The 26,668-nt window shown below is 27.9% G+C and overlaps 1 protein-coding gene across 2 annotated transcripts; it reads right to left on the minus strand.

Annotated features, from left to right (window-relative positions):
• Positions 1–2,975: 2,975 nt before the first annotated feature.
• On the minus strand, positions 2,976–26,668 carry LOC123270889 (ATP-binding cassette sub-family G member 1-like). Of its 2 annotated transcripts, none has more exons than XM_044737043.1 (12): positions 26,409–26,668; positions 25,213–25,450; positions 11,534–11,651; positions 9,359–9,548; positions 7,650–7,795; positions 6,280–6,518; positions 5,303–5,514; positions 4,756–4,924; positions 4,043–4,143; positions 3,707–3,862; positions 3,355–3,595; positions 2,976–3,277 (listed from the first exon to the last, which is right to left on the minus strand). In XM_044737043.1, exons 2-12 carry the CDS (start codon positions 25,337–25,339, stop codon positions 3,108–3,110), a joined length of 1,869 nt encoding a protein of 622 aa, XP_044592978.1. In that variant the 5' UTR covers positions 25,340–25,450; positions 26,409–26,668; the 3' UTR covers positions 2,976–3,107. The 2 variants fall into 2 exon arrangements, with proteins under 2 accessions (XP_044592978.1, XP_044592977.1); XM_044737042.1 differs by having other exon boundaries at positions 25,213–25,454.

The raw sequence follows: 26,668 nt of genomic DNA on the forward strand, positions 1-26,668 counted from the left end.
TTGTTTTGTTCAAATTAAAGCAAAATTATAATTATAATTATAATAAAGAAAAATAAAATTATAAAAGTAATTTAAGAGTGCAAATCTTGCATCATGTAATATACGAGCTTGGTGCCTGATAAACATACATATAAGTATTGAAATCACCAGTTTTAACGATCTTACAGCTAATATCACTCAAACTCTCAGGTAACAGATCCAAAAAATTACTAAAAAAAATACAAAAAAAAAATAATAATTCTAATAATACACTGAATAGATCACTAGTAGAGAATAATCTCAAGGATAAATAGTTAATGATTTTTGTTCAGGTCCAGAACCGAAGTTCGGGCATGCTGAACAATAATCTGTCGAGTCCCTCTGGTCGCTATCCGCAAATTCTTCTCCCCCGCTGAGGTACGCCGCTTCATCTCTTCTTTCAGGGTCAGATATTCCTGCCTTTGCACCGGCGTTTGGTCTCGAGCAATTACTAAGTGTTGAATTGATACTGGTAGCTCCTTCTGGACCTTGGATCTGATAAATGCTTGTAATACACTTTCAACCGAGTCAGGATCACTAAAAATTATTTTAATCGGACGTGGGGTCGTACTATTCATTAAGAATCTACCCACCCGGATACATTTAAATTTAATTTTTGTTTTAGCTATTGGTTTGCTTAATAGCTCAGAAAAACAATTAGTGATCCTGACATGCAGATTACCATCTTCAGATCCCGAAGAATCATCCTCAGGAAGAACATAAACCATGAGATTAGAACGCCTGCATAGTCTGTCATCGAATTCTTTCAATAGATCATGAGACGCCCCTGACATTGACGAGGCCCCGGAAATTGTTGACTCGATACTGTCAATTTTTTGTTTGAGTTCGACAATTGTCCTGTGCTTACTAATACCTTTTGTGGAAAAATTTTTCAAACAAGTATCCAAATTGTCAAATTATGGAAGTTTATTGATGGTTTCGATAATACTGCAGGTTATTTTTTATTGGTAACCCTTATATTTAAAGATATACGGATTGAGTTCATGTAATAGATAAATCCGAACAAAAACAGTTTCAATGTAAAAAAATCGCGCCAAGTCCACGTTCATGAGACTATTAAGGAAAAAAAATTTTTATTTTTTTCTTTACAAAAAGATATAAAATAAAAAAATTAAAAAATCCAAGTAACCGATATGATTGTATATGATTTTCGGAAATTAAAAAAAATTTTGTTGTAAATTTAAAAATTAAAAAAAAAATTTTGGAACGTATTTAGTGTGCGTGGTTGCAAAATATTTTACTTTTAATGAAATTCGTAAAATCTATTTACTAGAATTTTAAAAAAATTGAAATACACAATGACGCACACCAAGTACGTTCTAAAATTTTTTTTTTAACTTTTAAATTTACAACAAAATTTTTTTTAATTTCCGAAAATCATATACAATCATATCGGTTACTTGGATTTTTTTATTTTTTTATTTTATATCTTTTTGTAAAGAAAAAAAAAATTTTTTTTTCCTTAATAGTCTCATGAACGTGGACTTGGCGCGATTTTTTTACAGTGAAACCGTTTTTGTTCGGATTTTAGTTTTTTTTGTAGTTATAATAAAAATTTACAATTGGTACCAACTTAAATCTCGCGTTGGCTGCATTTTTTATAGCAAACGATCCCCTTGAAGCTACAGTTTATGTAAAAATAATTCCAGCGCACCTTGGCGGGTGTGGATGCAAGCTGTAAAATGTATTTTTTTAACTGTAGTTTCCCATCTATTGGAGGATTATCATGCATTCTCGAATTATTTAGTCTGTGGCATGTCACTTTTTACATCGAAAAAAAGTCAGGATCGAAATTTTTGAGCTTGCTATAGTTTGTGCAGATAAAATTTAATAATTGAGGATGGTTTTACTTGTATCACTGTAGAGTGTTTTACAAGGGAGGGTGGGGAATTATTGTCTCTCCACTTTTTTCTCCGCAATATAATCTCTCAACCCCGTCATTATAACTCTCAACCACTTTTTCGTCCCCACCCCCCTGCATGTCGGGATTTTTTTCTTTCATGCCCGACACACATGTGCTGCGACTGTGGCCGACTTACGCGTTATAATCAGTACCTGCATTTGCATTACGGTCTTAAATAGTATGGAGGTACTTCTATAATGACATTTTACCTCCATAACTATACGGGAAAACCACAGAAAACCCGACCGGTACAGAGGCTGGCAATGAAACGCACATATTCTTAGTTTATAATCATTGAAAAATATTGGTGCGCGCCGGAATCGAACCCTGGTCCCACTCTTTCGAAATGCAGGTACCGAGCCGATTAGGCTATTGCCAACCTTTTGATAAAATTTAATAATTTCAAGTAGATTAATTGTTATAATTGAATATAATTAATCAATACCAGTAAAATAAAGTATGAATTACTGTTATAATATAAAATTTAGGAACGAGAAGTACCGTAGAATTAAATAAAGTTTTGCAACCTCGAAATACCGTTCTGCTTACAGTAAACACACTCGGTAGTCTGGCGCTCCGTTTACAACAGATTTGAACGGAACTTGGCGCTAGATTCTACCGAATCTGTGGATTAGTTTTATATTTATTCATTGCGATATCATTCAACATCATTTCTAGGCTAATGATGTTTTTGGAGAGTTTTTAAATTCATATTTTATCAGGAATGTGACATGTTTTTATTATATGGAATATTATAAATTTTCATCTTTGATACTAATGAATATTTTTTAAAAATTTTAAGAAAAAAATTTAATTGAATTTATGAAATTCTATTAAAATTTTTCAGTGAAATAAATTATTTTTGCTCATATCAATAGACATATTATAAAATTGAATTTTGAAATCCAGAATAAAAGATTTTTTTTACTTAGAAAAAAAAAAAAAATTCACATGATTCAAAAATTGAATCCATAAAAACGTAAAATTTTTCCGAAGTTGTATTCTTCAGTATGGTAAATAATTAAACAAAAAAAAATATTAACCTGTTTATTTTGCTTCCAATAAATCAGTAAAAAACATTTACAAAATCGAAATAATTTACAATATTGACTTAAAACTAATCTTCTGTCACACTACGTCCTAAATTTTTATAATATTTCAATATTTATTCAATACTGAAATGACTTTTGATAAGTCTTCCAACAAGATGTATCGCACGGAAGGTTTTATTAGGCCGTAGGCGCTGTCTCAGTAAGTAAAACGCAATTGCTTTGAATGCAATCAGTATAAAAACAAGGGCTGCAAAATCAACCCAAAACACGCAGTGTTCCATGCCTGAAAAAGAAGAAATAAAATAAGAAATATTTAAGAAAATAACGGGAAGAAATATAATGACAATTTAAAAATTTTACCCATTGCTCTCAATAATTCACGCGGCACACGGTAATGACAATAAACTTCTTCAGAAGGACACGGTAATTTTTCCCGGTTGTATCCATAAGTTGAGATAATAAGTGCTTCCAGGCCATATCTTATGTAACTTAAGTACATAACCAGCGTACGATAAATCGGCAGTGGATCGGGACTTCCTAATCCTTGGACTGCTACCAGCATCAGGGGGACCGTTAACGCAGGTCCCACAAACATTCCGTTCTGTCAATTACCTCAGATTAATCCCGTATAATTCCCCGGCACTTATTTATTGCTTTCATAAGCGTTATGGTTATAATTAATTATCCAGTTTGTTAATTGAGTTAAACTTACGACAATACTTAGAGTGCTGGCTATCGCGAATCCCATACTCTCCGCGATAAACGCGCAAACGAAGCATGTACTGAAGAACATCGCGCATCTGTAGAGCTCCATTGGCTGTCCCGATATAAAGTACACCATCGTCAGGTAAATAGTACTCAATATCAACTAAAATTATTAAATTTCTCTTTTATTAATTGAAAGAATAAAGAAATTAAGAATTATTGATTATTTGAGTGCGGAGGAAAAATTACTAAGTAAAATTACTGCCGTGACTTTGAGCGGTGATTTTACCGGCAATTTTTCCATATTAGTGAATAATTGTCTAATAGATTACCGTAGACGAACCTGAGCAGGAATTGTCGCTACTGTCAGAGCGCAAAAGTATGGACTGAGATCGTACCATCTGTTGAAATGTTCACGTTTTACCAATTGGACTTGTGATGGAACTAAAAGTTATTTAATGTTAATTTTGAGTCATTCTTCCTGATGAGTTAAGGAAGAAATAGATACTTAAAGTAAATATTTATATAATTTTTAGATAAATACTGAAATAAGCTGTTAGCTGATATTTTTTTTAATTTTTACAACAAATAAATTACAATAAAAAAAAAAAAAAATAAGGTAAAAGATCCAGTTATTGACACTGGCAGTTTTATTTTAATTAAAAAAAAAAACAAATTAACTTCAATAAATTAATAAATATAATTTTTGAATTATAAATTTCTAGATAATTGTTTTTTTGAGAACATTTTATTTTTTTAGTTAGAATAAAATTGCAAGTATCAAACAACCAGACTATTATTAATACTTGGGTCTTTTACCTTACTTTACAAAAATTTCCACTAATAATTTTTTTTAATTTTCACACGTGGAATTTTTTTTATTAAATTTTTTTTTTTTATAATAATTTAATTGCTATAAAATTCTAAAAAAGTTTCTAATGTCAGTTAACTTTAGTATTTTAATTTTTGGTTAATTTTAAGTAAGGATTTAAAATTTGAGATGGAAGTTTTAGTTTCATTGGTAAGAGACAATTAATTATTTTAAAGTAAACTTACAATGCAATAATATCGGCAGCATTGGCACGTAGAGCAATACAATAATACAAGCTAAACAGAACCCAAAATTGAACAGTGTCTTGGAACCATCGTTCCCAGTACCCAGGAATAATCCGCCAATCACAAGTCCCAAGAATATATGAAGCGATATTTTTAAGTACATGTAATTCTGTGAAGAAATACCTTTTTATTAATTATTAATAATTTAATGTGATCTTTTAGAGGAGATTTGTCCTTGAATAAACAGTCTCCGGAAACTATTGTGCAAGGTCATGACAAAAAATATGTTTTTTATTCTAAAATCTACAAACATTTTGTTTATGAGCTTGTAAAAAGTAAAATATTATGCATTCAAGGTGATCTAAAAGATCTTTATCAAGAAAAAAATCATTTAAGATTTTTAAGTGCCTTGACATTAAAAGATCTTAAAAATAAAGTATATTGCTTAAAAAACTGTTGAAATGATTTTTTTGCGTTAGTTCAGAAAAACGGTTGTGTCTTGAGCCAATTAGTGGTAGATATGGTAATCATACCCCTTAAAACTTACGCGATCACGGTAGTGCTGTACCATCATACGCTTAAACAAGACCGTAAACTGTGACTTCCAGGAAGCTTTTAATCTCTTCTTACTCATCAATTCATACTTTTCATTAGAATTTTTCTTCGTTATTGTTGGCTCGAATGGGAACTTCTTTTCCACTGTTTTTATCATTTTGTCGACGTACTCTTTGCCGTATTCTCCACTAGACAATTCAATAACTAAAATCCAAAATTTTTTTATGATAAATGAAAAATATTATATTAAATATTATTGAAAAATATTATATATTAATGAAAAATAGTTAAGAAACAATGTTTTGTCATATCAACCGCGAAAGTTGGATTTTCGAGTAACATACAGAGGGCGCAAAGAATACGATTTCTGGCAATCTATAGTTTAGTTAATTTACCTCGCACTAGTATCGAAAAGTAACTTCTCTCTTTCTATCTGTCTCTACATTTCTGCACGACTATGCTAAAATACGCTATAGATGAGTCGAATTATCTTTTAATTCGAGAAACGTCCGCTGGGTGGAGTAAAAATCGCAAAAAAAATCTTAGCGACAGTTGAATCTTGTAAACAACTTCAACATATACGTGCGTTTAATCCATCGCTATTTAATCTCGTGTGACATAATTCTTGTGCCTTTAAATAAAATAAACAGTAATTGAACATTCTTGACTGTTCTCTCAAATCCAACTTCCGCCATTGATATGACAAAAAATTATGTTCGATACTTTATGTTCAAAGGTAGAGATCCTGACAAACTTGAAGTGAAGGTACACGTTTGAGGTTATGGATACATTCTCATCAAGACTTCGTACTATATTCGGACTCGCTACGCTCGTCCGGATAAATGACTCGGTCTTGATAATAATGCGCCCATAGCCTCAAACTTGTGACGTCACTTCAAGCCATCAAAATCCCTACCTTTGCGCATATGTATCGAAAATAACTATATTAGAAGAAATAGTAAAAATTACCGAAATCTGCGGGGTTATAATGTTTAGGGCATTCGATGCCCACATCTTCAAAGTAAGGAACTAGTTCATCAACAGATCCTCTGTACACGCATTGTCCACTGGCAACAACGTACACGTGTTGGAATTTAGCAAACATACTCGCACTTGGGGTGTGAACTGAACAAATTACTGTTCTTCCTCCCTGAGCGACCCTCTGGAGTAAGTCTATACATTGCAAAGAAGCCATTTCGTCCAAACCACTGAAAATATTTTTTATTCATTACAAATCTCAATAAAAGGTGATAAATCTCGGCTTGGAAATTTAAAAATTTTTGAAGTTATACTTCTTTTGGCGCGTTAGGCAAAAATGATGAGGGTAAATGTTTACGATGCGCGCGCACACGTCACGAAAAACCGACACCCTGAAGTTAGCTACTCAACATTTTAGTTTTTTAAAAAAAGTTACCAACAAAATAAAAATAAGTACATCTACGTATGTTTGCGTGAGAACTGGCAACTGTATTCACGATATTTCATATAAGTATATATTTGTAACTTCCCGCTAAGAAAATTAAAAATTTTTAATAATGGAAAGTTATTGATTTCGGTCCGATTTTCAAAAGTCGAGTTTTCAGCGGATGTCCACGTTTTAAGATCCCAAGAAGCCATTCTGATTATTCCCGCCGAGGTGTCCGGCCGTGTGTATGTCTCAATAAATTTTTGTCGCACGGTTTCTCAAAAACGAATCAACCGATTGAGTTCTACGATACGTCATTCAAAAGGGTCCATCAAAACATAGATCTGATTAGAATTAAAAGTTCATTCATCAAGCCATTCCGAGAAAAATAAAAAAAAATTTGAATTTTTATGTTTTTTTAAAAATAACTATATACATTTTTTGTTCTTAAAAAACTGCGTCGAATGCTTTTTTAAAAAAAAAAATCGAACAACACACTCAAAAGTTATCGTTGAGTGATAAATACATTTTGAGCTCGAAGAGCTCAAAATGTGAAAAACTGTGCTTTGAGCTTGAAAAGCTCAAATATTAATCAAAAAACACATTTTAAGGTGCTTGAAATGCAAACTTAGTAGGAAGTTCTAGGGTTGGTCTGCACGGTCAACCGATTTTCAGATTTCTTTAATTATGTAGAAATAATTTTTTTATAATATTTAAATAAACTTTATTTAACTAGATAATGCGTTATAATAAAACTTTCAATGTATTAAATACCTTTTTTTCTATTATAAGTGTCGTTTTTTCTACAAACGTAAGATAACGCGATAGATAAAATATTTAGAAAGATTTTCATCTTGTTACGCCAAAGAAGTATAACTTCTAACGTGCGTACATAAGTACACACACACTTTTTTAAAATTATAGCAATAATTACGTGGTTGGTTCATCCAGAAAAATAACTGGTGGGTTATTTATAAGCTCTAATGCAATAGATAACCTCTTTCTTTCGCCACCGGATAATTTGTCGGTTAGTGTGTTTCTTGCATTTGTCAGTCTTAATGTTTCTAATATTTCATCTACCTGTAAAAGAAAACAATTTTTTGGATTTAAAGTAGTACCGCAGATACCACAAGTGTCAAATGCTACATACAAATCCTCATTTGATTTACCTAATTGATTTGCCTATGCAAAGCGCATTGAAGAAAGAGAGACAGAGATAATTATTGAAAGTTTTTTTTATATTAATTATTACTATGACATGCTCTGAATCTGTATTTTTGAATATGTAAATTATTCAATATGTTATTTTATTTTTTCATCACCTAAATTTTTATTGAAACCTGAACGTTACGTTTTGTAAAATAAAATGAAAACTGTTATTTTTCATAGGATGTTTCATCCTAAAACTTTAAAAGTTCAATATTTTTTACTAGTTCTCTTGAACTTTTTAAAAATTTAGGGGGCTTATTATGTTATTATAATTTACTAATAAATAAAATATCATCAAATTCTGAATGGTAAATCTCTAAACAAGGGTACTACTATCTTAATAGGTTAATACTATCTTAATATACGGAAAAATACGGTAATTATTTACAAGTGGGGTCAACCCCATTTTGGGCTATAACTAGGTGAAAAATTAACATTATCAAATTTTTTTTTGATTTTGCTTGTTTTTTCAGTGCATTTATGATACAAAATATCGTGAAAGAAAAAAATAAAGATTTCGATAGTTTTTTTGCCTTCAAAAGTTATAAAAAATTTGGACTCTCATGTTTTTGGATATAATTTCTATTTCCTCTTTTTTTGATATTTTTGATACATATTTTTTTTTAAAAGTATATAAAAAAACGAACAATGGAAAAAAAAAAGTTGAATATTACAATTTTAAAAAAAATTTTTTAAATTATGATAATCAACTTTTTTTTCTAAATTGTTCGTTTTTTATGTACTTTTCATCAAAAAAAAATATATCAATTAAATCAAATAGAAATTTCGTTCAAAAAAATTAAAATTAAAATGGTTGACCCTACTTGTAAATATTTACCAAAAATACGAGTGTACTAATGTAAATTGTATCTTGATGCACCTAAACTTAATTTCAATATTTTGTTGTAAAAATATTTAATATTTTATAACTCATAGTGAAATTTTTAATATTTTTTATTTCAAATTAACTAATAATAAAAACCTTCGTTGTAATTTTTTAATGAGGGTGCGTAAATAAGTATAAAATATTGCTTTGTCGTTCTTTTGTCATTAAATAAATCATACAGATATGGTTTGAACATTATATTTTATAACGGGACAAACTTCTCAGCTTAGACATCAGTTAAAATTACTTTGTTTGCGGTTACTCATCTGTGACACTCGTCTATATAAATATATACATTTCTTCTATTCAAAGAAAACCAATTTGTAATAAATTAAAAAAATGAAATTTTATAATAAAATTACGAAAATTCTAACTCTACTTCTTTTGTTAATATTGCGTGTTAAAAATATAACTAACAATGTAATTCATTCACTTCACTTTTAGTGAAAGTCAATTAGATAAATTTTATCATATCAATGCATCTAAGCAATTTGGTACGATCAAATTTTATCTTGTAAAAAAAACATTAATCATAATATTAAACTTACAATAGAGTTTCTCGTACACTCAGTTACATTATGAGTAAGTTTAAGATCAGCCGCAAAGTGCATAGATTCAATGACAGTCAACTTTTGCTGTATAAGGTCTTCTTGCATAATGTAACAGGACATCTTCTTGAACTCCCGGAGTACCCGCGGTTGTCCGTTGATTGTAACAAGACCTCCAGTTTCTAGACATCTTAAAAATTATATAAGAACAATTTAAATAAGTGATTAATTGAAAATTCGAAACAATTGCTTCCAAGAGCTAAAATTAATTAATTTAATATATTTTTCAATTTTGATTTTTATTTTTTAATAAAGAAATTCATCACTATTTTTACTGAATTGAAGTTTTTTTTCTATAATTTATAATACATAATTATTTTGTGCTTTATCGTTAGAATATAAATTATAACAATAGTACAAATGAATTGAGATGATTGTACCTAGAATATTTTTTATTTTGTAAACTTCTTCACGGCATGCAATTAAATTTTTTCCGGTATGACTACTCAATATAATACACTGAGAAAACAGTTCATTTAAATGAAATGAGGCTCGTTAACTATAAATAAATCTCTTATTTAAATATCACAAGAAATATTTATTTGATACAAATAAATTGATTTATTTGAGACAAAGTTACAGTATATTTGAATGAAATCCAGATTTGTTTATAGTTAACAAATATTTCTTAGGTGCTAACAATGATATATTTCAACTAAATCAGATTTGTTAACTATAAATAAATGGTATGTTTGAATATACTCAAAGCAATGATTTTTAGTTTTAGGTTAGGAAAGTAGTAAAAGTAGACATATCGAACGTTTGGGGTTAAATGGGCAATTCTTTTGGAATTATTAATTATACTGAAATTAACAATAATACTATAAAGTTAGTCGACGTTTTTAATTTTTTTTTTATTTATTAAATTAGATCTAAAAAATATTTTTTTTAAATTGCACTTATAATTTTTCAAGTTTTTTACGAATGAAGTTTTTTAAAAAAATTTCTTTTGTAACAATTTTTTCAATAAAAAAAATTTTAAAAATTTTTAGATGACGGCTAACTTAATTTTCATAAATTAACAGACATCTGTCAATTTTTAGGACTTTTATAATAATAAAATTATCACGAAAAATTTTAATTAAAAAGTTCCACGTCTAAAAATTAAAAAAAAATTACAAGTGCATTAAAATATGTTTTTTATCGTTGATCATCTGTAATAAAAATTAAAAAAATTTACAGCTGTCTGCTAACTTCAGCATCATAATTATTAATGTCTATTATAGTTAAATATTTCAATACATATTTGTCTAAGCATATATATATATATATATATATATTTTTTTATTTTATTTATTTCTACAAAAATTAAACAAAATACATTTGTAAACTGAGTTAATTTTCATTATTTATTTTTTACAAATCACGTCGAGAAATAACAGTGGCGACCGTAGCGACACCAAGCGTAATTTACTTAGTGAGATTTGTTAATAGTTAACAAATCTTTATTTAAACGAAATAAATGAGTCGATTTAGTTAAATAAACCAAGACGAGGTAGTATTTGATTCAAAGTAATATATATTTGAATAAAAGAAATTTGTTAACATTAAATATATATTTTTAATTTATTTCAAATAAATCTGCGCATTTGAGCCAAACAAACTGTTTTCTCAGTGATAGAAAAAATAAAACTAAAAAAAATCAAAATATTGATTATAATTAACGACCGTGATATTGAACATATGTGAACAATGTAGGACGCAAGATAATTATTGCCGATATAATAATATTAATAGGAGTTTAATTGGCATCATGACTAATAATAATGAACAATAAAATAAAGATTAACAAACTGTTGTTATTGTTGTTGTAAAAATACCATAATTGACACGTATAGATTTCATATAAATAATGAGTTCGTACATAATGAGTTTAATCAATAACGCATTGTGAGCGTCACTGATTGAGGTCAAGGGTGAAGTTGCTATTTAATTCCCAAGATCATCTATAGTTACATTTTTATTTACATTATTCCACTGTCTGTTGGTGATAAAAGTGTTAAAAAATTGAATGGGGAAGTCACGTTGTACGCACGGTTGTTAATTTTTAATCTTTGACTTAAACTTTTCGAATTTTAATACTTATAGCTTATGATTATCACTTTCTTTACGTACTTGTAACCAGCTAAGACATTTAGAAGCGTGGATTTTCCTGCTCCCGATGGACCAAGAATTGCTGTAAGTTGGCCGGAACGAAATTGCCCACTAATTCCACGTAATATTAATTTTGGACCTGAAAAATTGGTTGATTTTTAATATTTGTTAGAAGATATATTTTTTGTTTGCATAAGCATAAAAAATATAATTTTTCTGAAATTTGATTTTAGCAGTTTTGAAAAAGGTTCCAGGGATATAAATGTGGTGAATCTTCTCTGAAAGGTACACAGAAAAAAAAAACTTCTTGCACCAAGAAAATTTTAATGAAGACAAAAGTTATTTTGGAGCAAGAAGAAATTTTCTTCGCTCAAGAAACTTTGACTTCATTCAAATTTTCAATCTTCCTTAATATTTTCTTGAGCCAAGAAAATCTACCCTCTAGTCAAGAATTTTTTTTTTTCAGTGTATTTAAATGACACGTTCAAAAAATTGATTAATTTAAAATAATAAAATTGTTCAGTATAATTAAAACTCGGAACATTTTGGTAAATTCATTATTTTGATCAAAGAAGTTTTTGGAGTTTACTCCTTAAGAATCGATTTTCATATAAGGCGCCCGGTATGAGAAAAATATGGAGAGTAAAACCTACTCATCAAATGGGATAGTAACGTTTTTAGTGCGCATCATTTCTCGCGCACCTTTCACTTGTCAGTTGTGTGTGTGTATACATATTTGTGTGTAGCCAGCACATACAGTATAATGCGTGATAGCTTATAAATTAGTCAACAAGTGCCTTTTTGGTCAACTTTTTTCAGCAGTCTCCGAAAATTATGATTGAGTTGTCATTCGATTCAGAATGGTATCTAGATGATTTTCGAAAAAAATGAAGTTCCGCTTGCAAAAATTTCAGAAGTTATTAACAATTAACTAAAAAAAAATGGGGTTTAGATTTTGCAAATATCTCAAACACTAATAAAGATTTTTCAAATTTAAAAAAAGATTCAAAAAGAGGAGGAAATTTCCTAAAAAAAGTTTTGACTCCCGAAATTGTAGGACTAATATTTATAATTTTCCCAGAGGGTTGAAAATACGCCCGAAAACGGATACTCCGGTTTGCGCAAGCCACGCCACTTTCGGAATTTCAATGAATAAATATTATTTAAATTTATTAAATATGAAAATTAAAAATTGAAAAAATTCAGGCGCCTACAGGACAGATCAATGAATAATAATCCGTGGTCAAAAAATTTTTATCGTGATTTTTCAATAAGTTATCCATTAATTAATTAACAATTTTTTGTAACACGAACATTAACATTGCAAGTGCGATAATTGTTAAACTATTAATATGAGAATTTTTTTCCATTCGTGGAGCTATTTTTCAAAGGTCTTAGAAAAGATTCCCGTTGGAAAAATTAAAAATAGTTAATTTTCGTTTTTTTATTTACAATTTACTAAGGTGAAAAATTATAAAGCTTTATTAAACATTGAAAAAAAATTTTTTTTCATATAATATTATTATTGATCCATTTTCTTATGATCAGAAGCTACTTAAAAATGATTATTAATAATTTTTACCTCCTATTGTTTAAAAAACTTTTATAAACAAATGCGTTGCTTATGAGATAATTCAAATTTTTTTTTTGATTATATAATCTTTGTTGATAATTATGATTTAAAAAAAAAAAAAAACAGTTTTTTAAAAAAATTTTTTTACTGCTTAAAAACGCATTTGTTAATTAACAATTAATTGCAAAGGTTATTAAGAATTTACTGAAAAAGGGGGTTTAGTTTTTTACAAATATCTTAACAACTAATAAAGACTTTTAAAACTTTTAAAAAAATTCAGAAAAAGGAGGAAATTTCCTAGAAAAAAGTCTGGACTCCCGGAACTGTAGAACCAATATTAATAATTTTCCCAGAGGGATGAAAATATGGCCGAAAATGGGTGCTCTGGCTTGCGTAAGCCATGCCTACTTTGAACACTTGATTAATAAAAATTATTTTAACATATTAAATATAAAATTTAAGAATTAAAAAAAATCAGGGGCTTACTGGATAGATAATTGAACAATAATCCGCCTGAAAAAAGTTTTATCACAATTTTTCAATTAGTTATGCAATTGTTAATTAATAATTTTTTTTCGGCTTGAACATGTACATTGCAAGTGTGATAATTGTTAAACTATAACTACTTGAGATTTTTTTCCTCTCTTGGAGCAATTCTTGGAAGGCTTCAGAATAGATCCCCGTACGAAAAATTAAAAAATTTTTATTTTTCAATTTTTTATCAATAATTTTTGTTATTGCAAAATTAAAAACTTAAATTAATCATCAAAAAAATTTATTTTTTCAAAATATTATTAATGATCCGTTTTTATGTTGTCAGAAGCTGCACGGAAATAATTTTTTTTAATTTTTATATTTTATTGTTTAAAAAATTGTTATAAGCAAATGCGTTGTTTATAAGATGATTAAAAATTTTTTTATGAAATTTCAATCTTTGATACACATAATGATTTTTAAAAGAAAAATTGTCCTTTAAACAAATTTTTGGAGTTTATTGGAGTTTACACATAATTTTGTTATTTATATCTATCGATATTAATTTGCGATTTGAAAATATTAACAAGTTAATAGAGTTAGCTATTTTGACGAATTAATTGCATAATTAATGAAAATAAATGTATCATTTATTCTTCGAGTAGTATAATAGTTAATTCCATTTACCATTATTTACTAATCTATATATATTCAATATAATCGTTCGTAAGGAGTAAACTCCAGTCGTGCGTCGGAGCTGACACACACGATTTTTTTTATTTGTCTTTTCTAATATTTAAAAATTTTAGAACGCTCTAAATGGATAAAGTTAGAAAAAAAAATTTTTGTAGGATCGTATGAAGCTATATAGTTCTTAATTTCTTCTTAAGAAAATATTTTTTCAAAAATCGATCGAGTTAAGGATCGAAAACTTATTATTTTATCAGTTCCTACAAATACCTCTGTAATTTAAATATCTCATGAGTAAATTTATTTCACTGATAAAAATGTTGACTAGATTCAAGAGAAGAAATCTCGAACTTAGAATACCATTTTGAGGAATATTATTTTTTTTAATCAAGAGAAAAAAATCTTCGCTTAAGAATTTAAGAGTTTAAGATTTCTTCTCTTCAATCAAGTTAAGGGGCATTCCATAGTGACTAGTGGGACATTTGACTTTGAAATTCCATCAATTATAAGCTATAATTATGTGACTGAAACTTATACTATAGTAAAATTTATCTTATAATATAGAAGAATAACTAATTAACAACATCCCTTTGTCAAAAACCTCGATTACTTTTTAAGTTTCTCGTAATTATCATTTGACTGAGTGAGACTGGTGGGACATCGAAAAATCCTTCTCTCTTACCAAAGGTATACTTAAAGTCGAATTTCAGTTCGACCACTAAACTTTTAAAAAATACTTCCCTCTCAATACAAAATTTATCCTACAAACAATCAATATTATGAAAAATTAGACTGATTACCTGCATAGAAACAATTAAAAAATTTTTTTATTGTGACTGGTGGGACAAGTACAAAATTTGTACATGAAGTTGTTTAATAAAAAGACTTTTATATTATTTCAACCTTAGAAACATTGTTGTTTATATATTTAACTATAAATTATTTAGGATAATTAAAAAAAACTAATTTAAAAACACAAATAAAGGATTTAGCATGCTGATAACACGATCTTGATAAACTGAGGTGTTAATTAATAATGAACATAATAAAATTTGTTCTTAAAACTATAATAATAAATATGTTAGTTAATAACAAACATGAAATGAATTTGTTCTTAAAACAATTAAAACAACATTTGACCCGGGTACAAGTTAGTACGACTGAAAGATTACTAAGAGAGAAAAATCGATTTTTTTATTGATTAAAAATAATTTTCTTGACAAATTAGTAAAATATAATCTTATAATAATAAATTAGGACTAAATTAGAATGAATTAGAAAAATTTTTTAAATTTAGTCATTTTCCCATTTCGCATGGAATGCCCCTTAACTTTTTGATTAGTGTATACTTATACCCTTAAAGTTTATAATTTATTTATTTATTCATTTATTGCAAGAGAACGCCGATCGGCAGTATATATTAATAGTAACAATAATATACTTTAAGTGATATTTGAATTTAATATAAATATAAATAATGAAAATGAAAATAAGATTGGTGACATTGCACATGTATTAGTTGTTTAGTATCGTATCTTTAGTAGATTTCATAAAAATCTAACTATTGCATTGGTCCTCATGACGGAACTTTTAAAAAATTTTGCTATATTTCGACTCAGCTCGTCAAGCGGATTTAGAAAATGCATATGGTTCAAAAGTTTATATATGTATGTATTTATATATATATATATATATATATATATATATATATATATATATATATATGCTATATATATATGTAGCAGCAGCAATATATATATATATATATATATATATATATATATAGATAGATAGATAGATAGATAGATAGATAAAAAATTTATTTGGCTCTGGAACCTAAGCTCCCTCAAAGCCATCAATATTTAAATTACATTAAAATTTGGCCAGAAGTGCCCAATTAAATCTCCTGTTAAAAATACTATAAATAATCAAATGAATCCTCTCATCCCGAAATATCGCAGGAAATGCCCAAACACAGCTGCTGTTAAAAGTGGAACTCAAAATTCCAATTTTAAAAGGTTCTCCACGGAAGTTACATTTTGGCACACCCTAATGTTTTTTTACATTTCTGCTGTCATTACTAGTCTTGGATTAGATATTGACAATTATAATATCAGTTACACGACTATTCGCAATGCTCGATTAAAATTCAGAAAAACAGTTGCTGGGAATTTGAAAGACGGGATAGAGGAAACTGCACAAAATCTCACCGTATACTGGGACGGTAAGTTACTTCCGGAACTTTCAAATCAGCCAATGAAAAAAGTCGAAAGACTTCCTATTGTTGTTTCCGGAATGGATGTGGAACAATTACTCGGTGTACCTGCTTTAGATGAATCTACTGGAGCTAATGTAGCTGAAGTTATTTTTGAAGCGTTAAATGAGTGGAATATTACTGACAATATAGTATGGATGTGCTTTGACACTACTAGTGTAAATACTGGTAAATTTGAACTTTAATTCAATTTATAAATATACTACTTGTAAAAATTGAAGGAACAAAAAATTTATTAATTTTCAGAAACAATATTTATTATTAATGGTTCAACAATGTAGAAAAGACTTTCCAACGTGCGCCAAAAAACTATATTCAGCTTTACACAGTAAAAAAATTTTCGTAAAATTTAACATAAAATTTTGTGTAGATGATTTTTTTACACAAAATTTATGTTAATTCTACACATACTGTTTGTATTGATGAAACCAACATAATTCTGTGTTAAAAGTAACACAAAAATTTGTTAAAACTTTCATTGGCTGATTCTCGGATTTCTACACACTTAAATGTTATCCATAACACAAATAAAGTGTTGATTGTAACTTTTTCTTTGTGTTACTCAGATCAGCTGTCAAATATGTGAGTTTTACTAATAATTTAAATATATATATATATATTTTGTGATTAAAAAAAATACATGAGCAATTGAAAATAATAAATTAAAGGAAAAATGCACATGTAGAAAATTAAAAAAACTGTAAGTTTATTTTCTAATAATTTATTAATTTCAATTATTTATTTTTTTGTCTAATTCAAAAAAATAAATGAAAATTAAGTTAGCCGACATCTGAAAATTTTACAATTTTTAATGAAAAATTATTACAAAAATTAAAAAAATTTCACTTTGTAGAAAATTTGAAGAATTATTCGTGTAATTTTTTTAAGTATTTTAACTTGTAAATAATTTGTCAAAAAAATCAACATGTCTGCTAGATTCATAATCATAAAATTTATAATTTTTCTTATTTTATTTATTTCCTCATACTTAAAATTTATTCTGTCTTCTAGATTCACACTAGAAAGGACATTAACCTTGTAATGAATTTTAAGGTTACAATTCTGTTATCGGATGTTTTAATATAAATTACCCTTTATTTACTTAGTTTTTAATTGCTATACACTACAATTGTATATTTATTAGCTGCATTTAAGTATTTTACGTAATGACACAAATCAAAATCCACCAAATTAAAATGACGTTGAGGCTATCACATTTACATGTCTATCTTGTGTGGCATACGTGACTATATATGAAGAATTCTTTAACATAAATTTTGTGTTGGTTGGCCAGTAACATTAAAAAAGTGTAGTTTTACTTTGAATTAACACTTGAGTGTGTTAAAAATGGATGGATTGATCAATACAAACCGTTTGTGTAGAATTAACATAAATTTTATGTAAAAAAAACATCTACACAAAATTTTATGTTAAATTTTACGAAAATTTTTTTACTGTGTAAAATCTTGATGTGTTTTCAATAACATTAGTAATTATTTGAAATTTATTAACTTGTTTTTTATAACTATTTAGATGTTTATCACATTTCAAGCATTTTACATAATAATGTAACCTGCTGTATATTTTGATTAAATTTTTGTTGCTTTTTTATGAATTCATGTGTTGTTTTTGTATTCATTATGAGTAAAAAATCATACTAATTTTAAAAAAGTTCTTAGTGCAGGGAAATATAATGGTAATAAATAGAAAAAATGAATCTAAATAACATTATGAGTTAGTATTTATCAATTTCTTACGTTTTCCGGTATAAAAATGGCTGTAAATTCATTAAATATTGGTTGGATAACTTTTTTTTTATGAGTCAGTCCTTTTTTTCTTCCTCCTTTTGGCGGTTTGCTCGAAAAATTAAAAGAAAATATATTTTTTTCAAAAACTGTACTTTGACGACTCCTACCGGTGAACCAGTGCGAGTTACACAAAAAAACTCTAAGGCTATTTTGAAGAGCGTGAAATTCCCCACAAGGTTCATCAAACAGATTTGCAAAATTGTAAAAGTCGGGTAAGCATTAGAAATTTGAAAAAAAAAAATTTTTTTTACATGCATTTTAAATGGTAAAGCTTCAAATTTTTATTGTAAGTAAGGTAAAAGCCCCAATAGATGATCACGTGCCAGTATATGATCAATCCATGTATTTGTATATCTATATTCACAAATATAGGTATACAAATACATGGAGTGATCAGATACTGGTACATGATCATCTATTGGGGCTTTTACCTTACTTAAAATTATTATTAAGAGCTCAAACTTGGGAAGAATTTTTTTTTCTATATGTAGATTAATATTTTGCATGAGCACCAAAAAAAAAAAAATTTTGCGGAAATGAACCACCCTAATATATATATACGATATAATCGGCATTGTCTCTTCTCTAACTCCCATAATTCTATACGGATCTCAATAAAACGTAACATACTTATTCTTAGGACGATTTCCGAGGTTAAGTTCTAAGATGAGCTAAATCTGTCGATTAGTTTAGAAATGAGAGCAATTCAAAAATTTTCAAAAATCGCAAAAATTTTCACTTTTACCGCATTTCCGTGCAATTACAATTGAACACGATATCTTATTTAAATTCTATAAATGGCATCTGAAAGCTTATCAAATAAGCTTTAATTTGTGTACCTCATTATTAGTCTAGGCCAAAAATCACCTACTTTCTCAGACAGATTTAATGAAATTTTACTTTTGCATTCATTTTGACGTCATTGTTGTTTAATCAAACAGAAATTTATTTTTTTTTTTCGTATGCAACCCTAGTAGTATTTTTAATATTCATCATGAAATCTACTTCCATTTCGGCTGCCGTATGGTCTTTTTTATTTTTGTTATGAAAGCAGACATTAAATCCTCAAAGAAGTTGGTATCCTGGCAGTGTTAGATCAATTTAATTATTGACTCATATTTAATCTGATTAAAAAATACTAATTTATGATAAATATTAATTTTTTATTTTCAAAAATACTTCGATGATGTTATTATTTACTGATAAAAAAAATTTGGCAAAAAATGTCATTTTAATTGAAACATTATACTAAAACTAATAATTATATACTTATGACTATGCATTAATTGATTGAATTAATTAAACACGATTCCGTAATAAAATCTCTGCGAAAAATAATCTTGTCAAGTACGAATTGTCATAGGAAATAGCAAAATAACGAAAACAATAATGCATTTTTTATCAGTTGAACTTCTTTAATTCTAAAATACTTTAAATAGCGACGAATCACAAATAATTAAAATTAAATAAATAATTTTATTATTTTTATTTTTTTTTTTGCAATGAATAAAAAAAAGTAATATCTCTATAAAATGTTAAGTATCTATAGAATTTAAACTTATGACCCGGCTTCCGTGTATCTTTATCTCCACATTTAACTACATATCAGAAGATATATAACTACATGTATGTATATTCTCATTTGACCTGCATATGCATAAGAATACTAATTTATATTATGACTACAACATTGAATGCACAAATATTAAAAAAGTCAAAAAAAGAAGCCTTGAATCCGTAAACTCGTTCACTTAAAAATTTCCGTCGATTCAAATTGATTGACGCACGACATTTTTATATTTTTCTGTCTTCTTGTATTTCAGTAGCATGAACAATATAACATCGAAGCGGAAAAATGACACACGTAGACAAAACGTACGTGGGTGTTCAAAGGGGTCTTGAATCACAATGGAAAATAACATGTCAAGGATGTGATAAGAATATAAATGGACTTTTGTAACAAATACTTTTCCGTCACCCGGAGAAAAGAAGAAATCATCGCTAATCCTTACTAAGCAAAGCAAAAAATATTATTTGTTGAAAAATATAATAATTATAATGAAGAATATTCTACACAAGATTGGTACGTATGACTTTAAAAAATATTACTATTTTTAATAAGCTAACTAAATCTAAATAGTTGACAAATATTCATATTTTCTGAAGTATTTGAAACAAATTAAGTTTAACAATCAACAAAGTTTTTCATCTGCGATAAATTATGCAGATCATTAATAGATTATAAGAAAATAATTAAAGCAGTAATTTTGAAAATACAAAAACAACTTTTAATTATACAAAAAAGATCAGAAAAGAAAAAACTGCAAGTTAAGTTCCTAAAGTTCCGTAGGGCGGCGTATAGTAGCTTTTGTTGTCCGCTTGAAGAAACTCATTTTCCAAATTTTAAATAATGTTCATAAGCACATCAGGTATCATTTTAAGAGAACGAATCGTACCACTTAGAGGTCATTAACAATGTTTGAACAAGCTAACAGTCGTGTGGACAGAAAAATCCGGCAATAATTTAGCTTGGACCCTGTCAATGACTCTTTCAGAGCACTGGTTAAAATTCAATCAGCGTTATATTGGTGATGGGCAATCGATAAGAAATTTGCCGAATTAAATAGCTATCAAGGATTGAAAGAGCCTAACGTCGGCGGCTATGAATGAAGTTGTGCCACGAATAATTCCAACTGGGAGAGCTTACTTTCTATTTTAATGTCAATTACATTAATCTGATTTTTGAAGTTGCGGCATTTGCTGAGAATCACTCCGACATCAAACTATCGTTGAGTGCAACTTAACTAATCTAATTGAAACAAAATTTTCTTTTAGCATAATAAATCTATTTTACAGTGGCTTTGAATTCTTTCAGTCTAAACTTTACTGTAGTATAAATCAATCTATATTGTACATATACTGAGAAAAAAAATTTCTTTTGGAAAAAATGAGCATTGCTGTGTGACAATAAGAAATGAATTTGTTGAAAATTTTTAACAATTTTATTTCTTACTAGATGACCCGATGAACTTAGTATCACCTATAGATATTTGTGAAAAGTGTGGTTAAAACTTAAAACAAAATTTTTATTTACATTAAATGCAACACAGTTATATATTTAATCAATTTAAAGCTTTCTGATGCAATATATTTTTTGTTTTTTTTTTTTTTTTTTTTGCGGTGCGTAAATATATAAAGATCATGGTTTTTCGACTCGCGAAAACTCTTATTATTGATGTTTCTCACCCTTTAAACTTTTCCTGAACTTCCACAAATATTTCAAGATCAAAATTAGCCAAATCTGTCCAGCCATTCTCGAGTTTTAGAGAGACTAACGAACAGCAATTGATTTTTATATATAGAAGATTTGAAGAAATCAAAATTTTTCTCACAGAAACTTTCTTTTTAAGAAAAAGTTTTTTTGATTTGGAAAAAATTAATTTTAGATGGATAACTTGCGAATATTCATCCAAGATTGTTTTTTCCCAAATGTATAAAACTTTTTTTCAAGAAAATTACAATGAGAAAAATTTTGATTTCTTCATTTTACACGGAGAAAAAAATTTTGTTATAGGAACTCTATAGTAGTTAGTTAGTTGTAAAAAGTTCCAGTAGGTTAAGGTAGTACCCTCGCGACTTCCGTCGTCAAAAGTTTATGCCAGAGTGTACGGTACACATACCAGATAGCCATTATTGACAAGCCTAAAACTTTTTGCTGTTTATGTACTTATTTCAGCCAATCACGAAGGAGATACTGATCGTTTGAAAAGTCTGGCAACACTGCGTGAGCGTTAAGATATTTTATAGTGGTTATACTGTAGTGTTTTGGACTGGCTGTAGACTTACCTCTGTTTTGATACATGCGTTTATTTATTTATTTACATACATTGAAAGATTAATATATATTATTATATTAAAATTGTTAACTTTTTGAATTTTTAATAAATATAAAAAAAATTAAAATTAATTCAGCCGACATTTAAAAATTTTTAGAATTTTTTTTTATTGAAAAAATGATTATAAAAAAATAAAAAAGAAATTTCACTTGAAAAAAACTTCAAAAACTGTAAATGCAATATAAAAAAATTTTTTTTTTTTCTAATTTAATTATTAAAAAAAAGTCAAAAAATTAAAAATGTTGGCTAACTTTAGTATCATAAAAAAATACTTATTTTCATAAAATAATCATAGTTTTTTCTTTCAAATAAATAAAATTAATAACTATAATATTACATCTAACGTAAATTAAACTTTTCAAATTTGTCAGCGCATGCGCGTCTCATACTTCTTTCGCGGCTAACAAAACTTGCGCTGTTGCCACAGCTTTATTAACGTATCCCCTCCTCAGTTAAAGTCTGGTAAATTTTTCATTACTTATTAATAAATATCTCTGAAACTGTGTGGTAATTATCAATGAATTTTTTTTTTTTTTTATTGTTTAGTTGTTAGTTAACGTTACTCTAGTTTTTTAAAAAGATCCTAAGAAAAGTTTCTAAGATATAAAAATGTTTGTAGGTAAATTTTTCGATATCCCGTATACCGTAATAGTCGGTAGTCTAGCGCTCCATTTACAGCGGATTTGAACGGAACTTGGCGCCAGATTCTACCGAATCTGTGGATGTATAAGAGCGTTCAAAACTCAAACTTTAAAATTAAATATCTCGGAAACTAGATAGTAAAAAATTCTCAAATTGCGCCAATCGACGAAGAATTATATGAACATTAATCTACCAGAATTAAAAAAAAATCCTAAGAAAACGACTTTGGCGAGGGTACTACCTTAACGTATTCTTATAGTAACAATACCGTTTGGCTCCTGCAACTCTACATCGTTGAGCTCTGAGAGCTAAACGTTATTTACCTCTCACAACTCTACAGGATCGTTCTGAGACTATAACAAATTTTTGGAAGTCTGCTTAGTAATTTTTTTTTACGATTTAGCATTGATAATTTAATAAATACATGCAGCAGAATGAATTTATATTGCCAGCAATAATAAATAAAAATTATTTGTAAAATAAAAATATGGTCGTCACAAAATGATCTTATTTTCTTAATTATATCAATAAATATTGGACATAAAATCATTACCGTATATGCACGAGAAAAGATAAATAAACGAAAACAAATTTTATTTTGTGTTAAATTGGGTCTTTTTAATGTATTCCGATAACTTATCACTTGTCACAATATATTCAACTAATAAATTAAATTAATAGTCACTGCAAATGAACCTTGAAAAACTATAAATACAAAACTGTTCTAATGAAATTCAATTGGACAAAAAAAAACCTATTTCCTTAAATAAATAAATTAGGAACTTAATTGTCCTCATATATTTTTAATAATATAGATTAGTAACAAAATAATTATGTTTGGCATTTTAGAAGGTTATGAAATATGTCAGCGCACTCCACTACTGCGCAACGTAAAGCGCTCCCAACTATTAACCGTTTGGCTCTGAGAACAATCCCGTAGAGCTCTGAGAGCTCAACAACATTGAGTTATCAGAACTAAATAACATTTTTCTCACCTCCGGGCGGAAAGCGTCAATTTTCCTCCCGCTGCGCTAAACGAAAATGCCGCTTTCCGCCTCCGTCGAGGAGAAAAATAGTATACACACCACGGGCAGTAAATAAGAAAGCCTCAGATCACATGTTTATTGACCTCGGCTTCGCCTCGGACAACAATTGCATGTGATCTGAGACATTTCTTATTTTACTGCCTTAGATGTGTAATATACTATTGTTACCGTAACTCTACAACGAACAGTAAACTGTGTATAGTTGAGGTAACTCTACAGTTAAGTTACCAGAACGAAATTTTTTTTTCCGTGTAGAAATAAAATTGTTAAAATTTTTAATATATTAATTTCTATTTACATTTTTCATTTTTAAAAAACATTTTTTTTCTCTGTGTGTATATTATGCACTTTTGATAAAAGCTTCATTTATTATAAAATAATAATTATAATGATAATAAATGAAAAGTTATTAGAAGCATATGTAAAATGATAATTAATCGATGTTGAAGTAATATATATAACCAGTTATAATATTGGAAATATCATTTTACATAGCACATGTGTCATTTAAATATACATATGTTCAAGTATTAGCAGAACATAAATGATATAGAGTTTGAATAATTAAGTTTATAGGCATAAGACACTACTAAATGATTGATGGTGATAATGATAATTAATAACTCGTTGACTTATTTTATTATGATTAAATAAAACCATTTAATTGAATTCAGTTATTCAACTTTTTACACACTGCTATAGTTTAAATATCTCTTGTATTTATTTATTATATATTCATTATTTATATTTAGTAGCTTACGGCTTAGAACCGTTCAGTTTCTTAATTAGCATTTCAAATCCGCGAAACATGTGTGATATCAGAATTCAAGGTCATTATGTAATAATTATTAATTATAGATTTTTTAAATATCTTCTTTGGAAGAAACTTATTGATTTTATAATTTTATCGTTCTGGCTTCTGTAGATTTATTATCTATTGTATTGATGATTAATTTTTTTCCTTCTTTTCCGAGTAAAATTTAAAATATTTCTTTTTTTTAACGATTTGACTGATAAAAAAAATTCGAAAGGGTCAATGTTTGAAACCCCAAATGAAACACGTTTGACCAAAGCCCATTAATAATAATGTAAGTCCTAACAAGATTTTTAAGTTCTAAAAATAAGCTTATCCTCATGCATTAGATCAAAAGGCCTGACTGCCAAAATAAAACGATCGATTCTTATTCAAATTTACATGAGCAGGGGTCAATAACTACCAAACCCGAAGAATGTAAAAATAACCAAACAATATGAAACGAAAGAAGAAATAAAATAAAAAGTGAATAAGGCACTGACCTTTTCTACCCGTAGGTACTGAATACGTAAGATCGCAGAACTCGATATCGACCGGAGGCATTCTAGTCGCGTGTCCAAAAGGTACGATACATGCATTAGCCTCCAGACCTTTAGATGTTTCATCCATTACGATCTTGACTTCCTATTCCTAGCTTCGTGCTCCTTAGACTTATTTATTAACAGTTTGGTTTATTGTTTCTCTTCCTCATTAATCGCGACTCATAGTACTTTTCTCTTGCTCCCTTGAAAAAAAAAAACAATTAATTTTATTAATTGCCGTAACTATTTTCATTTTCTTAATCAAAAACAGTTTTCAGTTAATTATTATCATAAAATATTTTGGATAAATTTAAAATCAAAATTACGGCTGAATTTATTGAAGATACAAAAAAGTCATAAAAATACTTTCTTTTGAGAAATTTTACTCTTCATAAAAAAGCTCGGATCAATTTTCTCGTGTTTCTAATATTTCATTCACAATTTCATTTTTTTGTAAATGAAATTTTTGTTTAACTGCTTATAGTTCATTTATATAAAAAATTACAACGAAAATATTGAAGATAAAATTAAATTATAAGAATATTTTCTTGTGAGAAATTTTATTTTCCACAAAAAAAGTCTTGATCAATTTTCCCGTGTCTAATATTTTGATCAAAATTTTATTTTTTTTATTCAGCTGCTCCATTTAGATTATTTATGTTATAATAAATCGAAAAAATTTGAAATCAAAATTACAACGAAAATATTGAAGATAAAAAAAAATTATAAGAATATTTTTCACAAGAATTTTAATTTTTTTTTCCAAAAAAGTCCTTTTGACAAAAATAAATTTCTGGAGGACATTTTTAAAAAAAAAAGTCCTACCATTTGACAAAAATAATAAGTCAAACTTCAACAGAAAAAATTCGCATGAAAATAATTACTGTACTTTATAAAAAAACCCGACAAATTCCAAAAGATTTTTCCAATTTTTTTATCAATTCTTAAAAAAATATAACATTTAAATTACTGAGTTATTATTGTGTCAGCGGATCAATCAAATTTTTTAATAAATAAAAAAAAATTGACATGCATGTAATGACCATAAAATTTTTTCAAACTATTTAAAATTATATATTGTGACAAGTAGTCTGTTATTATTTTTTTTTAATTAATTATTTACGGAACAACTAATTTCAAGCAATAAAAGAATTTACCTCAATTTAGCATCGGAGTGATAGAAGCAGAATGCGTAGAATCGATTTGAGTTATAAATTGTGCCGACGACCCGATGACAGTGCACGAGTTTAATATGTATTATGATTATAATAATTATTATTATTGTTGTTGATAACAAATACAGAGGTCGACTGTAAGCGGCGCGAACACTTGGTGAAGACTGAAGACTGAAGAGACCGCGAATAATTGTACGCTCACGCGGTCGCGTTGTCTAAGTCTGTGGTTAGTGGGCTGCGCA

The sequence above is a fragment of the Cotesia glomerata genome, linkage group LG8 (genome assembly GCF_020080835.1).
Source record: "Cotesia glomerata isolate CgM1 linkage group LG8, MPM_Cglom_v2.3, whole genome shotgun sequence".
In the NCBI taxonomy this organism is placed as follows: Eukaryota; Metazoa; Arthropoda; class Insecta; order Hymenoptera; family Braconidae; genus Cotesia; species Cotesia glomerata.